Source organism: Bos indicus x Bos taurus, chromosome 28 (assembly GCF_003369695.1).
Source record: "Bos indicus x Bos taurus breed Angus x Brahman F1 hybrid chromosome 28, Bos_hybrid_MaternalHap_v2.0, whole genome shotgun sequence".
Classification (NCBI taxonomy): domain Eukaryota; kingdom Metazoa; phylum Chordata; class Mammalia; order Artiodactyla; family Bovidae; genus Bos; species Bos indicus x Bos taurus.
This window is the reverse complement of record NC_040103.1, coordinates 41,342,909-41,364,519: the sequence shown is the minus strand read 5'-3', so window position 1 is coordinate 41,364,519 and position 21,611 is coordinate 41,342,909. Positions and strand designations below refer to the sequence as shown.

General features: G+C 56.4%; 1 protein-coding gene across 3 annotated transcripts in view; it reads right to left on the bottom strand.

The window, feature by feature from the left end:
- Positions 1–21,611, bottom strand: part of LDB3 (LIM domain binding 3) — a 59,592-nt gene that overhangs the window by 31,868 nt on the left and 6,113 nt on the right. For all 3 annotated transcript variants that reach the window (XM_027530402.1, XM_027530403.1, XM_027530404.1), the window contains exons 3-8: positions 17,607–17,758; positions 17,058–17,133; positions 10,912–10,934; positions 9,670–9,873; positions 4,640–4,809; positions 3,975–4,011 (exon numbers count right to left, since the gene is read on the bottom strand). In XM_027530402.1, the coding sequence (XP_027386203.1) occupies positions 3,975–4,011; positions 4,640–4,809; positions 9,670–9,873; positions 10,912–10,934; positions 17,058–17,133; positions 17,607–17,758 (662 nt within the window). The remainder of the gene's footprint in view (positions 1–3,974; positions 4,012–4,639; positions 4,810–9,669; positions 9,874–10,911; positions 10,935–17,057; positions 17,134–17,606; positions 17,759–21,611) is intronic.

The window sequence follows — 21,611 nt, the reverse complement described above, 5'->3', positions numbered from 1 at the left end:
TTGTCCAGCCAGGCCCGAGCCTTTATCATCAGCGCCCGGTGACACGGTCAGGGACGGTCCTAGAGAGCTAGGAAGGCTTGTGAGTCTGCTCCGCTTGGAGCTGTTGGGAGATTCACAGCCAGCCAAGACAGGAGCAAGAAGACGGAGGAAGAGAAGAAAGGGGGAGAGACTGCAGAGCAAAAGGGGAAGCGGTCCCGGGAGACCCACAAGGGCTGCGCAGGTGACACCCAGGGGAACTGTTCACTAGAACCAACTTTGTCCTTAACACATGAAGGCCACGAAGAGACGCAGAGTTCTTCACTGAGGTGAGCACTAGGTAAACAGAGACTGAACTTACAGACAGCTGCACCACCCGATGGGGGCTGGGTCAGGGGGTGGGGTCTGAGCTCTGACCGCAGCCCTGGAGGATGGTTGGGAAATGCGGTGGGACCCAGAGGCCTGGCAGATTCAAGCCCTGCCTGGGGTGAAACTAGGCTTCCCTGCACTCCCACCCCCCATCAACCTTCTGAGCCATCCAGGTGCTGGAATGTGCTCCTGGGGTCAGATGGAAGGTGTGGTGACCTTTCTGGGATTATAGGCTCTGCTACTTCAGATGAAGGCTGGGGGCCACACTACCACCTGTGCCCACGTGGAAACTGGCAGGAGGCTGCTGTTTAAGCCCACTTGACAGTTTGCTAAGGCGATGGGTCTTTCCTGGGAGAGGAACCATGTCCACAGCCGATACTCAGACTGCTCTGTGGCTCACCCTATGTCCCCTGTAAAGACAGAGTCCCTGGAGATTAGGCCCTGGAGCCTTGGAGGAAAGCTCAAGCTCAAGTTCAAAGTGTTAGTCGTGTCTGACTCTTTGCGATCCCGTAGACTGTAGTCCACCAGGCTCCTCTCTCCATGGGATTCGCCAGGCAAGGGAAGACCCGGATTTGATCCCTGGGTCAGGAAGATCCCCTGGGGAAGGGAATGGCTATCCACTCCAGTTTCTTGCCTGGAGAATTCCATAGACAGAGGAACCTGGCGGGCTACAGTCCATGCGGTTGCAAAGAGTCAGACATGACTGAGTGTGGGTTTCCATTTCTTCCTCCAGGAGATATTCCCAACCCAGAGACTGAATCCAGGTCTCCCACATTACAGGCAGATTCTTTACTGTCTGAGCCTTACTTGCTACCAGATACCAGGGAAGCCTTACTTGCTACCAGATACCAAAGACATTGCCACAGTGCCAGGAGCCAGGGCCCAGGAGGGGAGGAGGGGAGGGCAGGGTAGGATGGGGCTCTGAGCTGCCCTGGGGCTTGGTGGGGGCTGCCCCAAAGGTGGAGAAGGGGCAGGTGAGGGGCAAGTGTGCAGGTCCCCTGACATGCAGATTATACCTGTCCGGGAGGCCACCCAGTGCCCTGCCTGGTACAGAACAACTGGCGTCCCTGCCAGCTTTCCCAGCACGCAGCAACAGAAAGGAAAAAGCATCCCAGCAGACATACAAGCCTAAATAGGCTGCCCGGTGCCCAGGTTGCTGGGCCCCAGATTTACCAAACTCAGGCCATGCTGGAATGAGCTCCCTGGAAGCAAGGTGCAATGAAGCCTTCCTGGGGAGTGCAGCCTTTGTGAGAGACTCTCAGATCCCCCACTGTGAGTCAGGCTCAACTGGGAGCGGGAAAGACAGAGGCCGTGTCTGCCCTCAGCCAACACGATGCATCAGCAAGGTCTGGGGTACAGATTCCAACTTGGGAGGAGGGCCGGATGCAAGTGGGGTTCAGCCCCCCAAGGGAGCAAGATCTCTGACCAGCTTGGACTCAGGGTAGGTAGGGGTAAGTGCGTTCCCTACTGCTCAGATGGCCTCTCGGTTGAGCCTGGGGCCCCAGCTGGGACCAGTGGCCAAAGTCAGTACTTTGGGCATTAATCACAAACAGAACCGAACCACAGCACCCGTTGTACCCCATCTCTCACTGCCCGGGCCAGAAGCTGCTTGGCATTCAGCAAAATAAAAAAGCCTACTTTCCTCCTTCGGCCGTGGGGAGAAGGGGCATTTGGTGGGGTGGCTGTAAGGACAACCTTCCAGAAATTAAAGTCAGGAAAAGGGAGAAGGGGAGGAAGCTTAGGCTCCTCCAGTCCCAGACAGAGGCTTCCTGGGGGCCCAGAGCCTGCACTGCAGGGTCCAAGACTCAGAGGGAGGGGCTGACAGCGGTGCAGAGCTGTGTGTGGCGGGGTGGGTGCTGCTTTCTTAGGGTGGGTCAAGGTCCTTGACTGAGGGAGGAAGAAGGCTGAGGTTTCTTCTTGGGCCCCTCTCTTCCAGATTTCCCTACAAGGCTGAGGGAGAGACTCCAAGTCCTGCAGCAGAGTTCTTAAGACACCCTGCCTTCTCAAGGGATCTGAATGGAGTTTGTGGGCAATTAGACCGCAGGGTGGGGAAGGGCCTGGTGGGGAAAGACAAGCAAGCCGAACAGGCCCCAAGAGATGCTTCTGAAAGGAGGGGAGGGGAAGGCCCGCGCCGAACCACCGTGAATACTGCCTTTTGTGTTCTCAGTGACTTCGCAGAGCCTACAAGTATTCCAGGGAGAACACGTGAGACAGAGGTTCTCTACCCATGCTAAATGTGCAGAACTCCACCTTCCAAAGGGAGCCTGGTTACTGAGATGCAGACTGAGAGTGACCGGCCCCAGAAACATAGAGTAACCGGAAGTGCTGAGGAGGGGTGATGGGGGGCTGGAAAGGCAGGGCAGGCCCCTCCTGGCTTCTTGACGGGAGGGACCTGGAGATCTGTGAGCAATTTGCGATGTGTGCTGTAGAGCCCCTCCATCAGACCTTCAGTAAAGACCACACTGCTCACCGGAGTATCTCTGAGCGGCACTCAGAGGAGGCAGTAGGATAAACACAGGAATGACGCAGGAGCAGAGGAGCACAGGGCGGAGAGAGCTGACAGCTTAGGTACGCCTCAAATAGCTCGATACTGCCTTTTGTGCTAAATCAAACACCATCTCATTTCAGGCTCTTTACAGACACACTGCAGGCACCGACAGGTTAAGAACCATCACGGGAACCGCATGCCATTGTTAGCAGGCCGGGGAGGACCACACTTCAGGCTTAGACGCCCCAGCCAAAGAGTGGGAGCAACTTCAATTGGCAGAAACAGAGGCTCAAAAAGAAAATCCACATCAACTCGAGCTGACCCCAGAGTCCCACTCTCCACGTGGACCCGTGGCCACTACACGCTGGTTAGCAAAGACAGAAAGCTTGGCCCAGGGTGGAAAGGCACCTCTGAGCCCCAGCCCCTCACATGGAGGCCACCACGGGACGTGCCGGCCCAAGGCAGGCTCTCCCAGGAAGGACATGCAGACAACACATTTGCTTCTGGAAGTGTAAGCACAGTCACACTGGGCCCCATGCCTGCCCATGGAAGGCCCTAGCGGGTTCCAGTGGGTTCCAGGGCAGTGTGCCCACCTCATGCCCAGGGCTTGGCTTCCTTGCAGCAGCTGTGTGGTGCTGTGAGCAGTCTGTGGAACTGGTACCTCAACGTGGGTCTGGACAAGTGAGTCCAAAGGCCAGGTGCCCCAGCCCAGCATAGCCCTCCGCGTGCCAGCTAGCTTCCCAGTGCCTACCCTTCAGACTCACAGGGGACAGGCCCTGAGATGAGTGGGCAGGCCAGGCAGCCAGCCCGGTGCCTCATAGAAAGAGATGCCCTCATTCTCAACAGCCCAGCAAAGGCCAAAGCAGCCCTGCCCCTTGCCCAGGGAGAGAGCCGGGAGAGCCCAGCGTCCTTGCTCGTGCAGCCTGGGCCAGGGGGATAGAGACTCAGCTCCAGGCACCCACCTCACTGACCTGGGACACACACACCCCAAGCCAGCATCTGCCGGAGCCCCTCAGGGGCTGGAGTTTTCAGATGCATTAACTTGAGATGTTCCTTCTGTGAGTTGTGTGACCTGGGGGCTGCCCTGGGAGGGATGGGGTTAGGAGGGCCAAGGCCACAGAGCCTGAGTCCAGGCACTTACCTTGACCTTCGCAAAGCTTCTTCATCAGGGTCTTGCACTGTGGGTAGGAAGTCGCAGATCAGGAGGAATCACATGGAACATCAGGAACAAAAGCTACTGGAGCTTGTGGGCAGAGTCCCCACCCATGATGGGACACTTACCGCCTCCTACCTGTGACCTCTGGGAGGAAAAGGCTGTGTGCTGGGCAGAGGGCAAGGAGGAGGAAGGGGGCCTTAGAAGAAGTGGTGCAGCTGGGAGGGAGTGGCCAGAGGTGTGGCCTGAAAGGTTCTCTCTTTTTTTGTTTAATATTTATTTAAGTATGTATTTGGCCGTGGCAGGTCTCAGTTACAGCATGCGAGATCTAGTGTCCTGACCAGGGGTCAAACATGGGCCCCCTGCACTGGAATAGTGGAGTCCCAGCCACTGGACCGCCAGGGAAGCTCCGCTAGGTCCTCTTAAACCAATCCAGGCACTGCTGGAGTCAGGGAGCAGAAGGCTGATGTCAACATGCCTGCCCCAGGGGGCCAGAAAGGGCGCAAGAGGCCACTATCTATCAAGGCCAGCTCATCTTCCAGGATAGGGGGCTTGACTCCCTGGCTTCTGTGGGACAATGGCGTAGGGCCCAGGACCCTCATGGCCCTTCAAAGTCACCCCTTCCTGCCCCACCCCCAACAGCCCTCCCTTACTGTATTCTGTCCCCGTCATCTGGGCCAGGATGCGGAAGGAGCGAGACTGTAGGTTGGAGGAGCGGCGAGCCCAGTCATCAGCCTCATCTTCCGGCTTGTTCTGGTTCTTAATCACAGCCTGATACACTGGAGAGGCGCTGTCCACGGTGAGGTCTTTGATAGGAAGGCTCCTGCAACGCAGAGAGAGGCCGTGGGCGAGGGCAGGGCTGGAGGCTGCTCCTGGCGCCTGCACCTTCCCCACGTCACATTCCCCTGGCACCCGCCCCCAACACCCCCAAGCCTGTTGGCAGCCCCCCTACTTGTCTGAGCCCACCGTTGCCTTTCCCCACTGCCATCTGAGAGCCTGCAACAAGGGCTTGGCCTGAATCCTCAGTGCTCAGGGAGGTCACGGTGAGTCAGTGAATTCCACTCATGGAGGGTCAGGAGGCTCAGACCCTCCTGTCAACAACCCCCCACCCCCACCCTCCAGTCTATCTCCAGACACAGGTCTGAAGATACCCGCCCCTCGTGGGAGCTGGATCTCCTTGATGGAAAGCAGAGGCAGAAGAGGGCTTCTGGAAGTAATTTTGACCTCCCTAAGCAGTTCCTGAGTTTGGGGCTGGGTGAGGACAGGGTCCTTGGGGACTCGGAGGCTTCCTCCAGGTCAGTCCCTTGGCCTCCTCAAAGCTTGGGGTCCAAACTGGGAGCCAGCACTGCCGTGACTTCTCTGGAAGGACTGTGGGCTCCTGCTCCGCAGAAATAAGCAAGCTCGGAGAGGATGTGGTTGGACAATCAGACAACTGGGCCCCAGAGGCCCAGCATCACCCAGGGATAGTGGGGTTTCTCGTCCAAGGGAGCTGGGATTGGAGTTGTGGGGAGGGTCACCAGTCCTCTGCCCCAGGGGAGCACAGCCTTTTGAGGGGGACCTGGTGACCTTCTCTGAGACCCCTAAGGTCTGGCATATGGTAGGTGCTCAAAACTTAGTTGAATGAACAAATCCTTGATCTGAACCAGAAGGAACTCTAGAGCCCCTTGAGTACGAGGTCTATCAGCCCAAATCAGACTGCAGGGCAAGATACATTCAAAGCTTTGCGGATGACCACTCACCCAACCAGAGAGGGCTGGGGGATCCAGGCTGCCCAGTCCACTCTCTCGGGAGTCAGGGTGGGCTCAGGAGAAGCTCAGAATAACAACAGCCTGCTGTGGACCGGTGGCCCAGCTCTCTCCTCTTACTGACGCTGAAACTGAGGTCCAGAGAGGCCGGCTGACTAGTTCCAGGTTATGTCATGTAGGGACCCCCATGGAGTTAGAACCCAGGCTTCCCAGCCCCCAGTTCAGCCTTCCTTCCATCAGACTCTCTGCAGCAACAGGCTCAGGAAGGCCACTTCTGCCCGCTGGGGATCTGCACACCCCAGGTGTTCCCCACCTGGAGAGATGGCCCAGCCCAGACACTCCCCCTGTCTAGGCGCACCCTGCCTGCTGCTATGGCTGCCTTGACCTCTCCCCCCATCCCCCGAGTGCTGGCTAGCTGCAAAGACGACTCCCCCAGTGCTTCCGTCATCTATCCTCTCGCAAGGAGCTGGACAGAAGAAATGGCCTAGTCTCCCAGGACTGGCCCCCTGTGTCGGCTCAGAGTGGGCTACACGAGCAGAGGAGGAGGAGGAGGACAGACGGTAACTGACCAAGGCGGGGTGGAGCTCCCCTACTTTCCTGAAGGCTTTGCCCTGGCCCAGAGAGCTGCAGGTCCTGGCAGCCTGTGGTTGGGATCAGATAGGGAAACCAGCAGATCCCTAGGAGGTCCCAGCCAGGGAGGAGACTGGGAGCAGAGGAGAGGCTGGGATCTCACTGGGGAGGTCATCTCTAGCAGGGAGAAGTCTCAAGGGGACCTGAATCAGCTGGAAGGCTTTTGCTGCTATTTCCCTGGAATGTTCCCTTGAGGGAACATATTTCCCTGTTCCTTCCATAGCTCCAAGGGCTCAAGAACGAGAGCCCCAGAAGTGAGTCCCTTAGGAGTCCCATTGTCGGCTTCCCTTCCCACAACACTGTGCAAAGACCAGGGACTTGTGGTGCTGTCGCAACAGACACTGGGAACCAGACGAAGGAACTGCTGTGCCTTTGAGAGTCTGGGCCCAGACACAATCTATGCAGAGGGGACAGGACAGGCCCTGCAGTTCTAGGACCCTGGGTCGGAGGCCACTCTCTGGAGCCACTCCCAGAATGAATTTCTTACTACCAAAAACACTCCACAGTCACTACAACCTCAAGGTCACCTGTGGGCATTCACTCCACTGTACACTGCCCCCAAGTCTGACTCTGGTTTCACCTCCTGTGGGTGGTCCTGGTAGGGGCTGGCTCCTTCAGATCCACCTTTCATGAGGATTCTGGGGAGTGGCCTCCAAGAGGCCCCCTCATCACCCTCTCCCTGAGTAATGGCTTGATGTGGATTCTGACGTTCAGGTCTACACCGTCCCAGTGCAGACCAGAAAGGCTGGGGGGAGCCCCCACGAAACACGGTAAGCAGAACATGAGCCCTAGCCAGGGTGGTGTCATTGCTCTGATTTCCATGTCTGTAGTGATGGTATCTGGGGAAAACCCCCGAAGACAAGTACTTGCCTGTAGAGGCCGCAGGCATGTCATTTACCTGTGAGGTGGGTGTGAGGAAGAGTGTGGACAGAGCCACGGTCCTCAGCACATCCCACCAAACCCATACACCATCCTGCAACCGGACAGACGGACGACGGAACAAATACTGTGGGGTCTACTTACGCCAGTGGTGACGCCCTGCCAGGCAGAGGAAAGCCCAGCAGTGAGTGCGTGTCCATCATGGGAGGGCGGGGGGCAGCGCATACACAAGGGAGCAGGGTTAGGATCAGAAATGAGTTATGGGAGCGGGCGGATAGAGGAGGAAGAGAGAGAGACAAAAAGAAAATGTCAGTGAGGAAGGAATCATGGAAATTAACAGCAGAAACGGAACACCTTATGGCAGACGGGGCACCACGGCAGCATCAGCCCAGCAGGGCTGAGTCAGAGGGAAAGGAAGCGTGTTGCTTCCCAGGCTGGCAAGGGAGAGGAAAAGGATGGGAGGTAAGGTGGTAGGAAGGAGAAGCCTAGATTAGATCAACGGTGCATCATGTTAAAAAAAAAAAATTACAGCATGGCCATCTTAGAGGTAAAACCAAATGAGAGCTGTCTTGCCCCAGGGTGCAGAAAACAGAATCAGTGAACAGTAGCTCTTTGCCTATCTTCCACTGTGCTTCCCTTTGGCGAATATTACCATATTAAGATCACACTAAGGACGCACACGGCAAGCAAATATTAGCAGGAAATCCCTGTTCACTCTTTGGCTTAACCAGACAGTCTTGTTTTCCTGGGCACCCATGAGCTAATGGTTGCATTTTAAAACTTGCATGGTCATATTTTCTGCTTTGAAAGATGGGATTAGATAAGTCAGCACTACCCAGAGAGTTCCACAAAGAACTAAAGCCCTGAGTCCGTGGGGTTTGAGATTCACTGCTCCAGGCAATGGCACCCCACTCCAGTACTCTTGCCTGGAAAATCCCATGGACGGTTGAGCCTGGTAGGCTGCAGTCCATGGGGTCGCTAAGAGTCAGACATGACTGAGCGACTTCACTTTCACTTTTCACTTTCACGCATTGGAGAAGGAAATGGCAACCCACTCCAGTGTTCTTGCCTGGAGAATCCCAGAGACGGGGGCGGGGGGGAGCCTGGTGGGCTGCCATCTCTGGGGTCGCGCAGAGTCGGACACGACTGAAGCAGCTCAGTCGTGAGCTCGGAAGCAGCAGCAGCAGCAGCTCCAGGGAAAGCAACCTCCGCCCCCTGGTGGCCCAAAGGAAGTACTGCGTGCCTGAGAGGGCCAGGCTCCCTCGCATCAGGAGAGCCAGGAAGACCACACCATTTTCTATCCATTGGCTTCTGGAGGCTGCACCTTAAACCTGCACACATATCATGGCCACGAGGACTGGGATCTGCACAGGCCAAAGACTACAGGAGTTATCCGGGACTTTAGAATGCCTCTATCCCTCTTACAACATCTGGTTTTCCTAGCTTTGGAAAAAAGCACAATCATTTTAAGATTTCTTGCCTTGAGCTGTTACAGATCTTGACTCAGGGATAACATGTTACCCAAAGAGATAATCAGTTTTGAAAGTCAACACTAATGGCGTTCCCAAGTAGAGTACAGTATGGGTTCTGCGTGTGTATGTGTAAGGAAGAAAGAAAACAACAGAGACAGAAAAAGATGAGATTGAGACAGAGACAGATAGAGAGACAGAGAGGCAAACACAGAAAGAAACGCAGAGAAGAAAGGGACTAAGACAAACAGAGACAGAAATTCAGAAAGAGGGAGTGAGGTCCCCATTAAACTTTGCACTCTCACCAGTGTCATCCACAAATGATTTTTAGCCAACTCCTTCCCTACTCAGCCCTCAAGTTCCTCAACCGCGGTTAACAAGCAAATTCAGGAACCGGGGATGTCCTAAGTCCCACCCACCTGAGCCTGGCTTCCCCTGGGCACACAGGAGGAGGCAGGTCCTGGGTGCTCCCCGGGCTCTGTGGCAGCGCTGACTGCCAACAGCATGGTGGGTGACTGGTCTGGAGGCCCCTTCCCAAGCAAGAAACCCAGGCATGTACTGGAGAAGAAAGCGACGACTTCCCCTCAAAGAATGGCTTAGCTGTGAGAGCCAGGGGTATCCAGAATGTGACCCCGGTTAACGAGATTCCAGAAGTCTCCTTCTAAACCAGCCCCCTCAGGGAGCCTGGGAAAATGCAGAGGCTGTGTGGAGCGCTTGGAGGAACCACCGCTCGCTGTGTTTCTCTACCCTTCTCCTAAAGTTGACCGTGAAACTGACTGAAGAGCGAACACCATGTTCTGTCTGAAAGGCCCGGTCAAGGCTGGCTGTCTTCCAAGGGCTGTGCCCTGGGAAGCTCAAGACGGTAGAGGAAGACTGGTCCCGACGGCGCTCAGCGGCCCGGTGCCCTCCGCGGTGATGCAGCGGTGGAGTCGGCGCGGGCGGCGGAGGGGAGGCGCTTACCCGCTGAAGTCACTGCCCTGGGCCTGGGCCTGCCCGGCGATGGCGTCCATGATGGCGTCCTGGGAGTACATGCTGATGGGCGTGTTGTACTGCGCGTGGATGATGGTGGCCTTGCCGCCCAGCCCCTTCACCTCGATGGGCTTGTGGGTCGACAGGGCCGAGTCCTTCAGGGCGCTGGGGTTGAAGCGTTCCTGGTAGTCGGCGCTGGGGGAGTTCGGGGGAGGGGAGCGAGGGAGACAGGTGCAAGGAGAGAAGGGGGACAGGCGGCGTTACACCGGTGAAGGTGAAGGCTGGTGGTGCAGGATGTGGAGAGAGATCTCCCTGAGCCTGATCCTAGGAAGGCTAACCAAGTTCCTCAGATCCACTTGCACTGGCTGGGTCTGGTCAGGAATATTCTCACCCTCCCCAGAGCCCTTTGCAGAAGGTGTTTCCTGCCCGTCTGCTCTTTCCCAGGTCAGTGGAGGCCCCCGCTAAGCCTGAGCTGGGGGGCGTGGAAAGATCTCTCACCACTCCCCCAGGGAAACAGACTGCAGAGGGTGGGGGTGGGATTGGGATTAGGGGACAAGAGCTGGGTCACGAGTCAAACGCAGCGGCAGCCGAAGCAGAGTCCGGAATGCCCCAAAGGCAAAAAACAGCCCCACTGGGCACCCATGGGGATTCTGAGCTTGGTTCCTCCACGAAGGGGCTCATCCGGGGTCCCCCTGGGGCTCTGCTCCTTCAGACTCTTCAGCCCGTGTGCTTCTTCCTCGGAGCAGGGCTTAGGTGCTCAGGGCCCCCAAGTCCAACGCGCTCGGCAGCCCACCAGCTTCTACCCATCAAGACTTTTCCCTTCAAAACGTTAAGTGCGCTCCGCAGACAAGGACAGGGCCAAGCGCAGCCCTTCTGAGGGATCCGGCCAGGCTGGACACGTCTTCAGGCTCACCTGGAACCAGCATCAGCACACACTCCACCCGGCAGCCCACCAGAGCCCACCTGCCTTCTTAAGCAGCTGCAGCAACGGATTGAGAGCACAATGGCCCCAGGCATCCGACGGGGCCCCAGCACCCCTCCCAACGCCTCCACTTCATCCTCGCGGCGTCACACACATGCAGCCTCGCTCAGGGACACGGATGCACCCTCACTCACGCATGCACGTACATGTGCCCATGCTGACACAGGCGCACACTGTTCAGACCCCAGATACGCGGGCGCATGCTGGGATATGCAGGCAAGCGCACACACGTGCTTTCCTGTGATACTAACTTGGCTGGAGAGTTGGCTACCACCTGGGGAGGAGAGAAAGAGCAAAGAAGACAGGACTATCAGAGTGAGGCTCCTGCCAGAGGGTTTGAGCATAAGGACGTAGGGATGGTCCTCAAACTGGCCTTTGTGGAGGCGGAGTCAGCCCAGACAGGCACTAGGTGAAGAGAGCGCAGAGAGAGGAGTGGGCAAAGCTCAGAGTCTGGATCATAGCCTTTCAGTTTGGGTCAGAGATGCCAACTGCAGCGTGGGTCCACAGTGCCTGAAGCTTTGCCTAGGAGAAGGGTTTTTTGGGTCCATCTTCACGGGTGCTCATTTACCATGTTCATGAATCTCCCACATACAACCTGGCCCTAGACCCTGGAGAGGAAGCCGAAGATGGAGACAGGACCAGCTCTGGCTGCTACAGGAATGGCCAAGGTCCCAGGTGGCTCCTGGCGAGCCACACACAGCCTCTCTAGACTTGTCCTTGTTGAATGAGGGGCGGCTCTGGGAGTGCTGCTCCCTGAACAAGAGCTGCCGTGGTGCTGGGGTGTGTACAGTGGGGTTTCTCACAGCCCTGGGAACATGTTCTCTTTGCCAGAGGAGGGGCAGGCAGCTCTGGACACACCTCCTGGGGCACAGTAGTAAGGGATCTGTGCGGTTTCCAGAAACCACCCATAAAAGCCTGTGGATGGGCAATGATTCAGGATGGAGGAGTAGGGAAGCCTGGGAGAAGTGTGGGCCCTGGCATTTGGCAGGAAGGCCCCCAACCAAGACAGCCCAGCTTGGACACTGCAAGTGGGACCCCTCCCTCACTCTTATCTAAGAGCCAGCCTCCTGGAGCATCGTCTCCTTGAAAGAGGCTTTGCCTGCCTTATGTTTCTTTAGATGCAAATTCCTTGCAGTGACAGACGCTGGTCAGAAATCTGAGGGGAGAAGAATGCAGAAAGTGGTGTCCCTGCCCCCACACTCTGCCACCACTCTGGACTCTGGCTGGGAGAGCCTGGGCTTCCATTGGCCTGGCCTGGCCTGGTCATCTCTTGGCCAGGATCCTGGGGATCCAGACCAAAGTCAGGGAGATCCCCCAGTCCCAGGCTCAACCCTGTCTCAGAGCTGATAAAATTCCCTCTGACCTCCCAGGCTCAAAATAGCTGCTGGTGGAGCTATATTAGGAAAGGGCCAGCACAGATCTCCCATTCCTTCTCCATTTTTGGCCAGTGCTGACAGCTGCAGGGCCAGCTTTTGCCCTGACCGGCCCAGTGTCCCCTGTAGAGGGCAGTGTTGGCCTCAGGGGAGGCTTCTGCCCTTCCCCGCCCATGTAGCCAGTTCCTTGTTTAGCCCCCTGCTTAACTTGCGCCTGAGAACCTGAAGGCTGGGATGCCTGCAGCAGACATAGCTCAGAGAGGAGCACCCAGGTCTTGGGGAGAATGAGCCAAAGCTATGAGGCCGGCCTGGGGAGGGGGCCCTTGCATCTACTGGCCTGAGGGACACTGCTCTTCAGTACCAGCCCCAGAGATGAGGAGGAGGAGGGGCTGCAGGCCACGCTGTGCTTGCACCCACTCTGTTCCTCTCCATTCCTCCTAAGGGGATACAAGGTGCCAAGGAATCACCTTGCAAGTTGCCCAGAGAGTAAGAGAAGGAGCTTCCTTGTGGAGCCAGACAAGATAGAATTCAAATCCTGACCTTTTCTCTTCCTAGTGCTATGACTCTGAACAAGTTACTTACCTGTCTTAGCCTCCGTCTCCTTATTCATAAAACTGAGAGGGTGGTGCCCACCGCAGAATGAACAGAATCCTGAATGTAAAACCCTCAGCATGGGTTAAGAACAGAATGAAAGGACATAGGGCTTAGCATTTGCCAACCCTGCCTCCCGTGAGCTGTCAGACACGGCAAAAAGTGGTGGCCTTGACCCTCGGCTACCCCTGGTCAGAGGCCCCAACCTTCCTGCTGGGGCCGTAGCATCAGCTTTTGCTTTAAATGAGGCACGCACCACACTCCCTCTCTAGCCCATTTCTTCTTCAAAGAAACTCTTGTGCCCTGATGCTCTGAGTGTCAAGTAATAATTTGATAGTTGTCAGGTTCTGAGAAGCCATTGCACCAATGGGAGGGCACCTCGGGAGTCATGAGAAGCAGGAATGGGGCACGCAGGTAGGTCCCTGTCTCCACGCAGGGAGAAGTCAGATCGACCGGCGTGCCAGTCCTGTCTGCCACTCAATAGCCAGTGACCTTGGGCAAATGACTTGCTCTCTCTGGGCTTCTACTTCCCAGTTATCACATGAGGGAGTGGTACCCACCTCTGAAGCTGCTGAGAGAATTGTGTTAGACAAAGCATATGGACTGTTAGTCAGCCCCCAACCTCCATGGATGGTTCAGTGAGCGGAGACCTTACCATCACTGCAGGTGGGCAGAGGAGGTTTAGATCCACCAGAGCCTGACCTCCCTGCTAGGGGGCTAGTCCCAAAGAGGGCCAGGAAGACCCACCAGCCTTCTCAAGGCAGGAGAAGGGCACCACTTCTACTCTGTCTTTCCCTCAGCCTCCTAGCAGAAGCCCCTTACTAGAAAAGGCCTGGGGTTCGAAGGCTTTGCCACCTTGGTCCAGGGAAGCCAGGATCCAAGTGCTCAGACTATTGATCACCCAGCTTCACTCGGAAGCCCAGAAAGAGCTCAGGGCTCTGGGGAAGCTGGAGATCCCCAGGGAAGGAGCAAGCAGGTGCAGTACAGGTACCGTGTACAGCAAGGTCACAGGAGGGTGTGGGCTTGGATCAGACTGACCCAGATCGCCATGCTGACTCATCAATGTGCCTGCTGCATGGCTCCAGGCAATGATGCCAGGTAGCATGTAGAGAGTGTTCCAGAACAGAGCCCAGTACTACACACGTGTGATCTCCTTCAGTCCTCCCCATAGTTTAGGTGTATGAACAGCCTCATGGAAGAGCCCTGAACCCTGACCACTGGGCCGTATGCCTTGACTCCGCCTGCTCTGCCTCCAGCCCGGAGATGACACCAATTGCATGGGGCCGTGGGAGAAATTATAATGAGATAACAAACATGCCGGGCTTGGCAGCGAATGCATGCTCTGCTTGGCAGCTCCCTACCCTCAACCTCTCCACAGTGCCCACTCAGCTCTAGGTTTTTTTAATTCCTGTGCTCCAAGAGTCCCATCAGCTAGACCTCAGGGGCCAGGGGGTGGCATGCTGTTCTCCTGCATGGCTCCTTTCTCCTCAGAGTCCTGCTCCCTTGCTTCCCCACCCTAGTCAGAGTTGTTCCTGCCAACCACTTCCCTCACCCCACTGCCCAATCTCTCTGTACCCAGCTCAGGTACTCCCTCCTCCAGGCAGCCTTCCCAGACCACTACCAGACCTAGAGAACATGCCCTTCTAACCCTCAGGGCTCCCAGAGGGGTGCATTCCCTGGCCGCAGAGTTCTTGGAGGTATTAGGACAGGCTTTGTCCTGCTGTGGTGGGTGGCCTGATGTCAAAGTTTGGGGAGTCTGAGGCTCTTGCATTCAGGCCCATCTCGGCCACTTAGTAGTTGGGCAGCTGGACCCTAACCTTCTCTGAGCCTCAGTTTCCCTCTCTGCAAAATCTGACACACCACGCTGGCTTGTGTAAAGTAATGAGGACAAGTGTCAATAGGCTGACTGCGTTCAGGGCTTTTAGCCTGTGCTGCCTCATGGGCTTGGAGCTGGCCGCAATGAGACCAGTCCCCACTCTACCCTGATCAGGCCTCTACGAGCACTGAGGACCCAGGTGGCCCCTGACCACCAGCGGAGAGCTGTGCGCCCGTTACCTACCCTCCTAGGAGTCCAGCACCTGAGGCCTTCCCTCGGCGGCTCATCTGATACATCTGAGCCATCTCCCTCAGGGTCTCTGCCGAGTACAGGCCAATGGGGTTGTTATACTGCCTTGGCTGGCTCGAGCCCAGCGGGGCTTTCGGGCTGAGCGAGTCCAGGGCCCCCTCCAGGCTGATCTTGGCCCCGGGGCCGCCCCGGGGAGGGCCGGGGTCAGAGGCCTCCATGTGTGAGGAGAAGACGGAGGTCTGAGAGAAGGAGGAGCTAAAGATCTGCCCGAGCTCCGGGGTGCCTGGGGTGCCCGGGCCGGCCCTCGCCTCGGGGTGGGGGCTGGCTGCTGCCAGGCTGCTGTTCGTGTCCAGAGCAGGGTCCTGGCAGGGCAGCGCCATGCAGGGGAGAGAGAAAAGAGCAGTTAGAGGCCACACCCGCCCCAGCGCTTCCACGTGGACCTGAAACAGAGGGGTTAGTGCCAGCGCCCCGCAGCCCACCGCCCTGCAACCTGCAGCCCCCTGCGCCGAGTTCGGGGTGGGGAGACGGCCTGAACACCTGGAGAAGAAGAATTTTCTAAAAAAAAAGCGGGGTGAGGCATATGGCTCCTGGCCCTGATGCTATCATCAAACTAGACTAAATGCAAAGCCCCACACAGAAAGCTAGGCCAAGCCAGCCTGCCTGTGGGACTTTAAGTAAGGGGGGTGTGGCCTCAGGGAACTGGGGGGAGACCCCTCTATCCTACATCCGTTCCCCTTCCCCTGTAGGAGGACACTGGTGAGCACAGCCCTGCCTCCAGCTCTGTGACCCCACGCTGCATGTGGCCAGTGGGACGAGCCTCCTGGGCTGGTGAATAGGCAGGGCGGACGTGCAGAGGGGAAGCTGCGGGACGAGCGGGGCTGACATCTGCTTCCCTAGGTCTGCCTCTGCAGCTTCTCCCAAGAAGCACTCTGCCCACTTCCTCAATCTGTCGTCCAGCCCAGACCCCCGTTATCCTCTTCTTGCCTCTTCTCCCCACCCTGCCCATCAGCCACTCTGCTCTTGTGGACTGACAGGGTCAGTTTGAGGTCATTCAGGGCGGTGGGTGGAGAGTGGTGGGAGCGTGTGGTCCTGTAGGCTTGGTGGGCTGGCCTCCTGTGTTCTCAGCCCCTCAGGACTGAGCTGCTTGGAGGGAGCCAGGGAGGGGCCTGGGGCGAGCGGGCGAGGTGTGCCTGCTGCTGTGCCTGCCTCTGGGCCTCACCAGCACTTCTGAGTGCAGTACGTGCGTGAGTGCCAAGTAGCTTCAGTCGTGTCCAACTCTGTGACCCCATGGAATGTATCCCACCAGGCTCCTCTGTCCATGGAATTGTCCAGGCAAGAATACCGGAGTGGGTTGCCAACTCCTTCTCCAGGGGATCTTCCCAACCCAGGGATCACACCCACATCTCTTGTCTCCTGCAGGAGACAAGGCAGGTAGGCTCTTCAGCTCTAGCACCGCCTGGGAAGCCCTTGCGTGCAGTGCATGCTTAGTCCTTGGTCATGTCCAGCTCTTTGCGACCCTGAGGACTGTAGCCTGCCAGGCACCCCTGGGTGCAGCACAAAAGTAGCTCACAGTGAAAGTGGTTCAGTTGTCTCTGACTCTTTGTGACTCCATGGACGTTACAGTCCATAGACTTCTCCAGGCCAGAATACTAGAGTGGGTAGCCCTTCCTTTCTCCGGGGGATCTTTCCAACCCAGGGATCAGACCCAGATCTCCCGCATCGCAGGTGGATTCTTTACCGGCTGAGCCATAAGGAAAGCCCAAGAATACTGGAGTGGGTAACCTATCCCTTCTGGGGATCTTCCTGATCCAGGAATCAAACTGGGGTCTCCTGCATTGCAGGCAGATTCTTTACCAACTGAGCTACGAAGGAAGCCAAGGGGCAGGCAATTGGGAGGAGAAAGGAAAACTGGAGGGAGAGTGCCTGTGACAGAGGAGAAACCCTGAGGGCTGGTAGACCCCCAGGGCTGAGAGCTTTTCCCTCAGTGACTGATTCAAACTGGGGCCTTGGCTTTCATGCCAGAGCCAGCCTCCTGCTAGTGCCCTCAGGAGCATGAGGGTCAGAGCCTTCTGGACACATGTCCCTTCCCTGAAAACACTGTGGACTAAGTAGATTTCCCATCAGCCCAACTGTGAGGCCCAGGTATTGGCTAAGCACCCAGGTGGAGACCCCTACATTATCACGAAATGAGCATTTCGTCGGAGCTCGAACACATCTCTCTGGGGGCCTGCCCCAGCTCTGCCCCTGGCATTGCTGATTCCACCACCCTGCCTGAGTGGGGCCAGCAGAAGTTCAGGTAGGCAGACCAGGGCTGCACTCTAGGAACCATGGCTGAAAGTGGAGCCTGCCACCCACAGTCAGCACCTACCTTCTGGTGCGGGATCACTGGCAGAGGGGACTGGATCGGGGGCGCTGCCGTGGAGATGGGAATGGGACGCTTTGACCTGGAAAAGCCAGAAATAGGAGCAGGTGAAGACAGTTGTTCTCGGGGCCCAGACACCCACCTGGGCAGGGTTGGCGAGGGGAGAACATCTGAAACCCAGGGAGACGCGGCGTCCCCTGGGCCTGACCAGCAGGGAGAAGTCACGTCTCTCGGGTACTTAGCAGCCATGGGCCTCTGCTAGGTCCCAGGGAGGCTGCCTGTGCACAGAGAAAGCAGGGAAGACCCTGGCCTCCAGACCCAGCTGCCCGCACTCTGGCAGCGCCGTGCCCTATCCTCTCTGAGCTCCTCTGTAAAGTGAGGCACAGACGTGTGCTTGATGCCTTGGGCCTGTCCTCACTCTGGCCCAGGGGCTGTCCTCACTTTGCAGCGCAGTCTGGTAGCACAGGGTTTGGCCCGTGCTGGACAGCTCCTCTCCCCGGGATGCCGGTGCCCACACCCAGCCTCCGCCCCCGCATCTGGAAAGCGCCCACCTACTTCTGCAGTGTGAGACTCAGGTTGTAGCTGGCAGACTTGATCTTGTTCTGGGCCTCCAGGTGGGTCATGGTATCTGTGTTGACGCCGTCAATGGCCACCACAAGGTCACCCTGGCTGAGCTGGGACTGGGCGGCCTTGCTGCCTGGTGTGATCTGAGAGGATAGCAAATGGAGGGTAAGCAAAGAAGGGTGACCTGAGGATGGGACAGTCCTCAGAGAAGAATCACCAGGGAATCATCCGGTAGAGGCTGGCCATTTTGTCTTTCATTCAATGTAGCCACCAAGCCTGCTTCCTCTTCTTGCTGCAAACCTGACATATTTCTTGGTGCTTTGTATCCGAGTGTGGTCATGAGACTAGCTCTGGCTAGCGGAATGTAGTTTAAAGCAATGCACATCACTTCAGGGCCTGCCCCTAGCAATCATCTTGCCATTCTCAATTCTCCCTGCTTGTCTGCTGACTAGATATAAAGGACCCAGAGGAGATCAGTCAAGCCACTAACTGAAAAGGACCTGGATCCTGGAGTCACTGCTTGGAGGAAAGATGACTAAGGAGCACAGAACTGGATGTTGCATGAATGAGAAATAAACTTTTGCAAGAGACCTGGGGGTTGTTTGTTACACCAATTAGCCTATGATAGCAACTGCACCCTGAAGACCCAGGGCATACTTCCTGGCTCCAGAAGAACTCAGATGCTGCCAGGCCAGCAGGCCAAATGCAGCCTCACAATAGCACCCTAGTGCAAGAGCCTAGTGCTGCACCATGACAGGTGTACAGAGAGGGCTGGCAGAATGTCAACCTGCCTGGGGGAGCAAGGTCAGCTGGGACAAGGAACTCAGTGCTCTGTGGTTGGCTTCATATTTCCCAGAGGCACAAACGTGGAGGCCAGTTCCCAAATCTTGCACTCTAGTGACATCACAGAATATTAGAGTCCGGGGGCCCCACCCCAGTGTGATCATGCAGAATGCCATGGGTACACCATCCCATGAGCATCACAGGTAGTGTCAGGAAGGTTGCACTCCCAGGGACATTACTTGTGATGCTGAGATGGCTGAGACGCTACTCCCAGTGATATCACACACCATGCCAAATTCTGCACATCCAGCCCCCCAGTAATACCACCCTGAATGTCACGGTGGCCTCCTCTACAGTAACATCACATGAAATGTGAAATTCTGGAGGGCCTGGTGACGTCACCTAAAATAGCTTTGTGGCCAGCCCCTAGTGACATTATAGACAGTGTCATGAAGCTTCACTTCTAAAAGTGTCTAATGGGATGTCATGGAGATGCTGACTCCACCCCCTGCTGACATCACATAGCATGACTTTGTCACCTGACCCCCATGACATCTTCAGGAAGCCCCCTGTGACATCACATGGGATGCCTTGCCTCCAGTGACATCATAGGAAAGAGGAGACCCTGGGAGTCACCCCCCGACAATGAGCTGTGCCTGGAGGGTGTCCCTTGGCTCTTCTTCCCCGACATGCCCACCAGCCAGGCCTCCTGGCTTCTCTGGGCACATTCCAGTCACCTTTCTGGCTATACTCCAAGGACAATGCTGGCTTCTAACATTGGCAGAAGCCATTATCTGGCCAAGGCTTGGGGACCAGCCTAGAAGGAGCCCTAAGAGGACCTGGGGACTGTCCCTGGATACCAGGCCTCATGGAACCCTGGCCAGATTCTGGACTTCAGACATGGATGGAAACCTCCTGCTAAGCCCCTATGAGGGGCCCTGCAGTCACCAGCCCTCAGCCCATTCCTAGATGGGCTCTAGGGTAGGCCAGGAACCATGTGTGTTAACACAAGGATTATAGCAATTCTAGGCGAGTTCTTGCTAATTGTCATTGTCTTGCCATTTCAGACACAAGAGCTGTGGTAACTTCTTAAACACTGGCCACCTTGTGCCCAGAGCAACCTCCCCACCACTCCCAGAATCTGCTGAGATGAGGCAAGGACAATACAAAAGCAAATGTCTTAACTGTCAGGAAGCCACGCTGTCCAGTTTGCCAAGCCCCACCTGCTCCCCAGGCTCCCACAGGGGTGTCTTGAACCACGTGGACCATCTCAAAATACATGTCGCCTTTAGTCCCAAATCAATGGCCATGCAGAGCCTGCACTAGTGACAGGAGTTCGTTGTTTCCTTTGATTTAAATGGTTGAACAAAGGGTAAAAAAAAGATAACAAAGAAAAGCAAAACACTTTCTAGACTGAGAGGGGACTCCTAAAGGCAAGCTGAGTTGCCCAGCCAGGCCTGTCCTGCAAGAAAGTTACCTTCCCCTATACCTTCTAGCTTCACGTTCAGACCTCTGCTCTTCCTGGCATTGTATTATAGACACCTTTGAACACAGAGGGGCTTCCCTGGTGGCTCAGACGGTAAAGCATCTGCCTGCAATGTGGGAGACCTGGGTTCGATCCCTGGGTCAGGAAGATCCCCTGGAGAAGGAAATGGCAACCCACTCCAATACTCTTGCCTGGAAAATCTGATGGGTGGAGGAGCCTGGTAGGCTACTGGTGTCTCAGAGTCGGACACGACTGAGCAACTTCACTTTCTTCACTTTGAACACGGAAAGGTGGAACTAATTCTACGGTGAAAACTCAAATGCCCGCCGCTGAGGTTCTACTGTAGCATTTCACTCAACCTGCTGGTCATGTGTCCATCCCTCTCACCATCCATCAATCCATGTCATATTTGAAGCACTTCAGAGACAGTAGCAGACGCCAGCATGCTCCTATTCAGGGTAAACTGCAATGCCTCTGCTGTCTTAGTCGACTGCCCACAGAGCTCCCCCACAGCAGGACACCCCTATGCTGGGGCTTCCCAACCCAAGGTTCCCCCAGATGCTTCTAGGAATCTACAGAGAAGGGGGCCATCATCCTGCAACAGGGAGCTCCCAGGCAGGGTAGGCACAGACCCCAGAGGAGAGGGCCTCATGCCTACAGAAGTGATGCCTGCCAGGCAGGACCAGATCTGTGTCCAGGAGATCATGGTTAAGTGTGAACAAGGACACCAGAATGACATCCAAGAGATGCTGGGGCCAGATCAGCTGGAACAAACCACAGCCATCTGGAATGCCCTCCCTTCCAAGATGCCTTGAGGACATCTTTCTCCCTCAAGCCTGGGGTGCTAACACAATATCTTCCCAAAGGGCTCCCACCTCCCCCTTGCCTGGCACGGCCTGGCTCCCCCTCATCCTCGGGTAATGGACTTAAGTGATTCCCAGGGAAGAGCCCAGCCTCCCCGGACCTGGTCAAGAGCCAAACTCCCTGAGGAGAGCCGCCTAGCTGGCTCCAGCCTGCCCCTGGCGCCTCTCTCTCTGCACCTGTGTCTGCTCATCAGGGCTCAGTTGGCCTGACCTTTGGCTGCCCTGAGCAGGGTTCAAGACCCCCTCGGGCTGGTGGGTGGAGGATGCTATAATCCTCTTTTAGGAAGGTGTTCTGCTAGTTCCGCCCAGGTCTCCTTAGAGAAGAAGGCAGTATGGAGACAGGGACCCTGAGGAGGTTGTCCCTCAGCTCTGCCCAGGGAAGCGTCCTGCCCAGAAGAAGGTCAGGGCCACCCTTGAACCATCACACAGAACCTAAGGCGTGTGGAGAGTACAGTCCAGGCGCGAGGTACCCGTGTATCTCTTGTCTGACTCCCTAGCCCCTTCCCTCTACTGTCCTTGTCCCAGAAAAGACCCAAAGCTGCTAAATCCTTGAAGGATATTTATTTTTTCTTTAAAGTTTTTCTAGCCCCTTTGGAGAATTTGAAAAGCTCTTTGTAATGGTTATTTCACCCTCATTTTACTTTTCAACTTCTCCAGTCACCAGCCAGCTCTCAGTGGGGAGCCTAGCCACAGGCAGAGCTCCAGGACTAGGGTTCTCTCTCAGAAGCTTCTAGGATAGGCTTTAGGTGTTTAGAGGCCAAGATTGCCACCTAGCCCACAGGAGTGTTTCCTCCTTGCTGGGCCATAGTTTAGGGCATCCCAGAGTGGGCACAGGGACAGCTGGTGCCAGGGAGCAACTGTGGT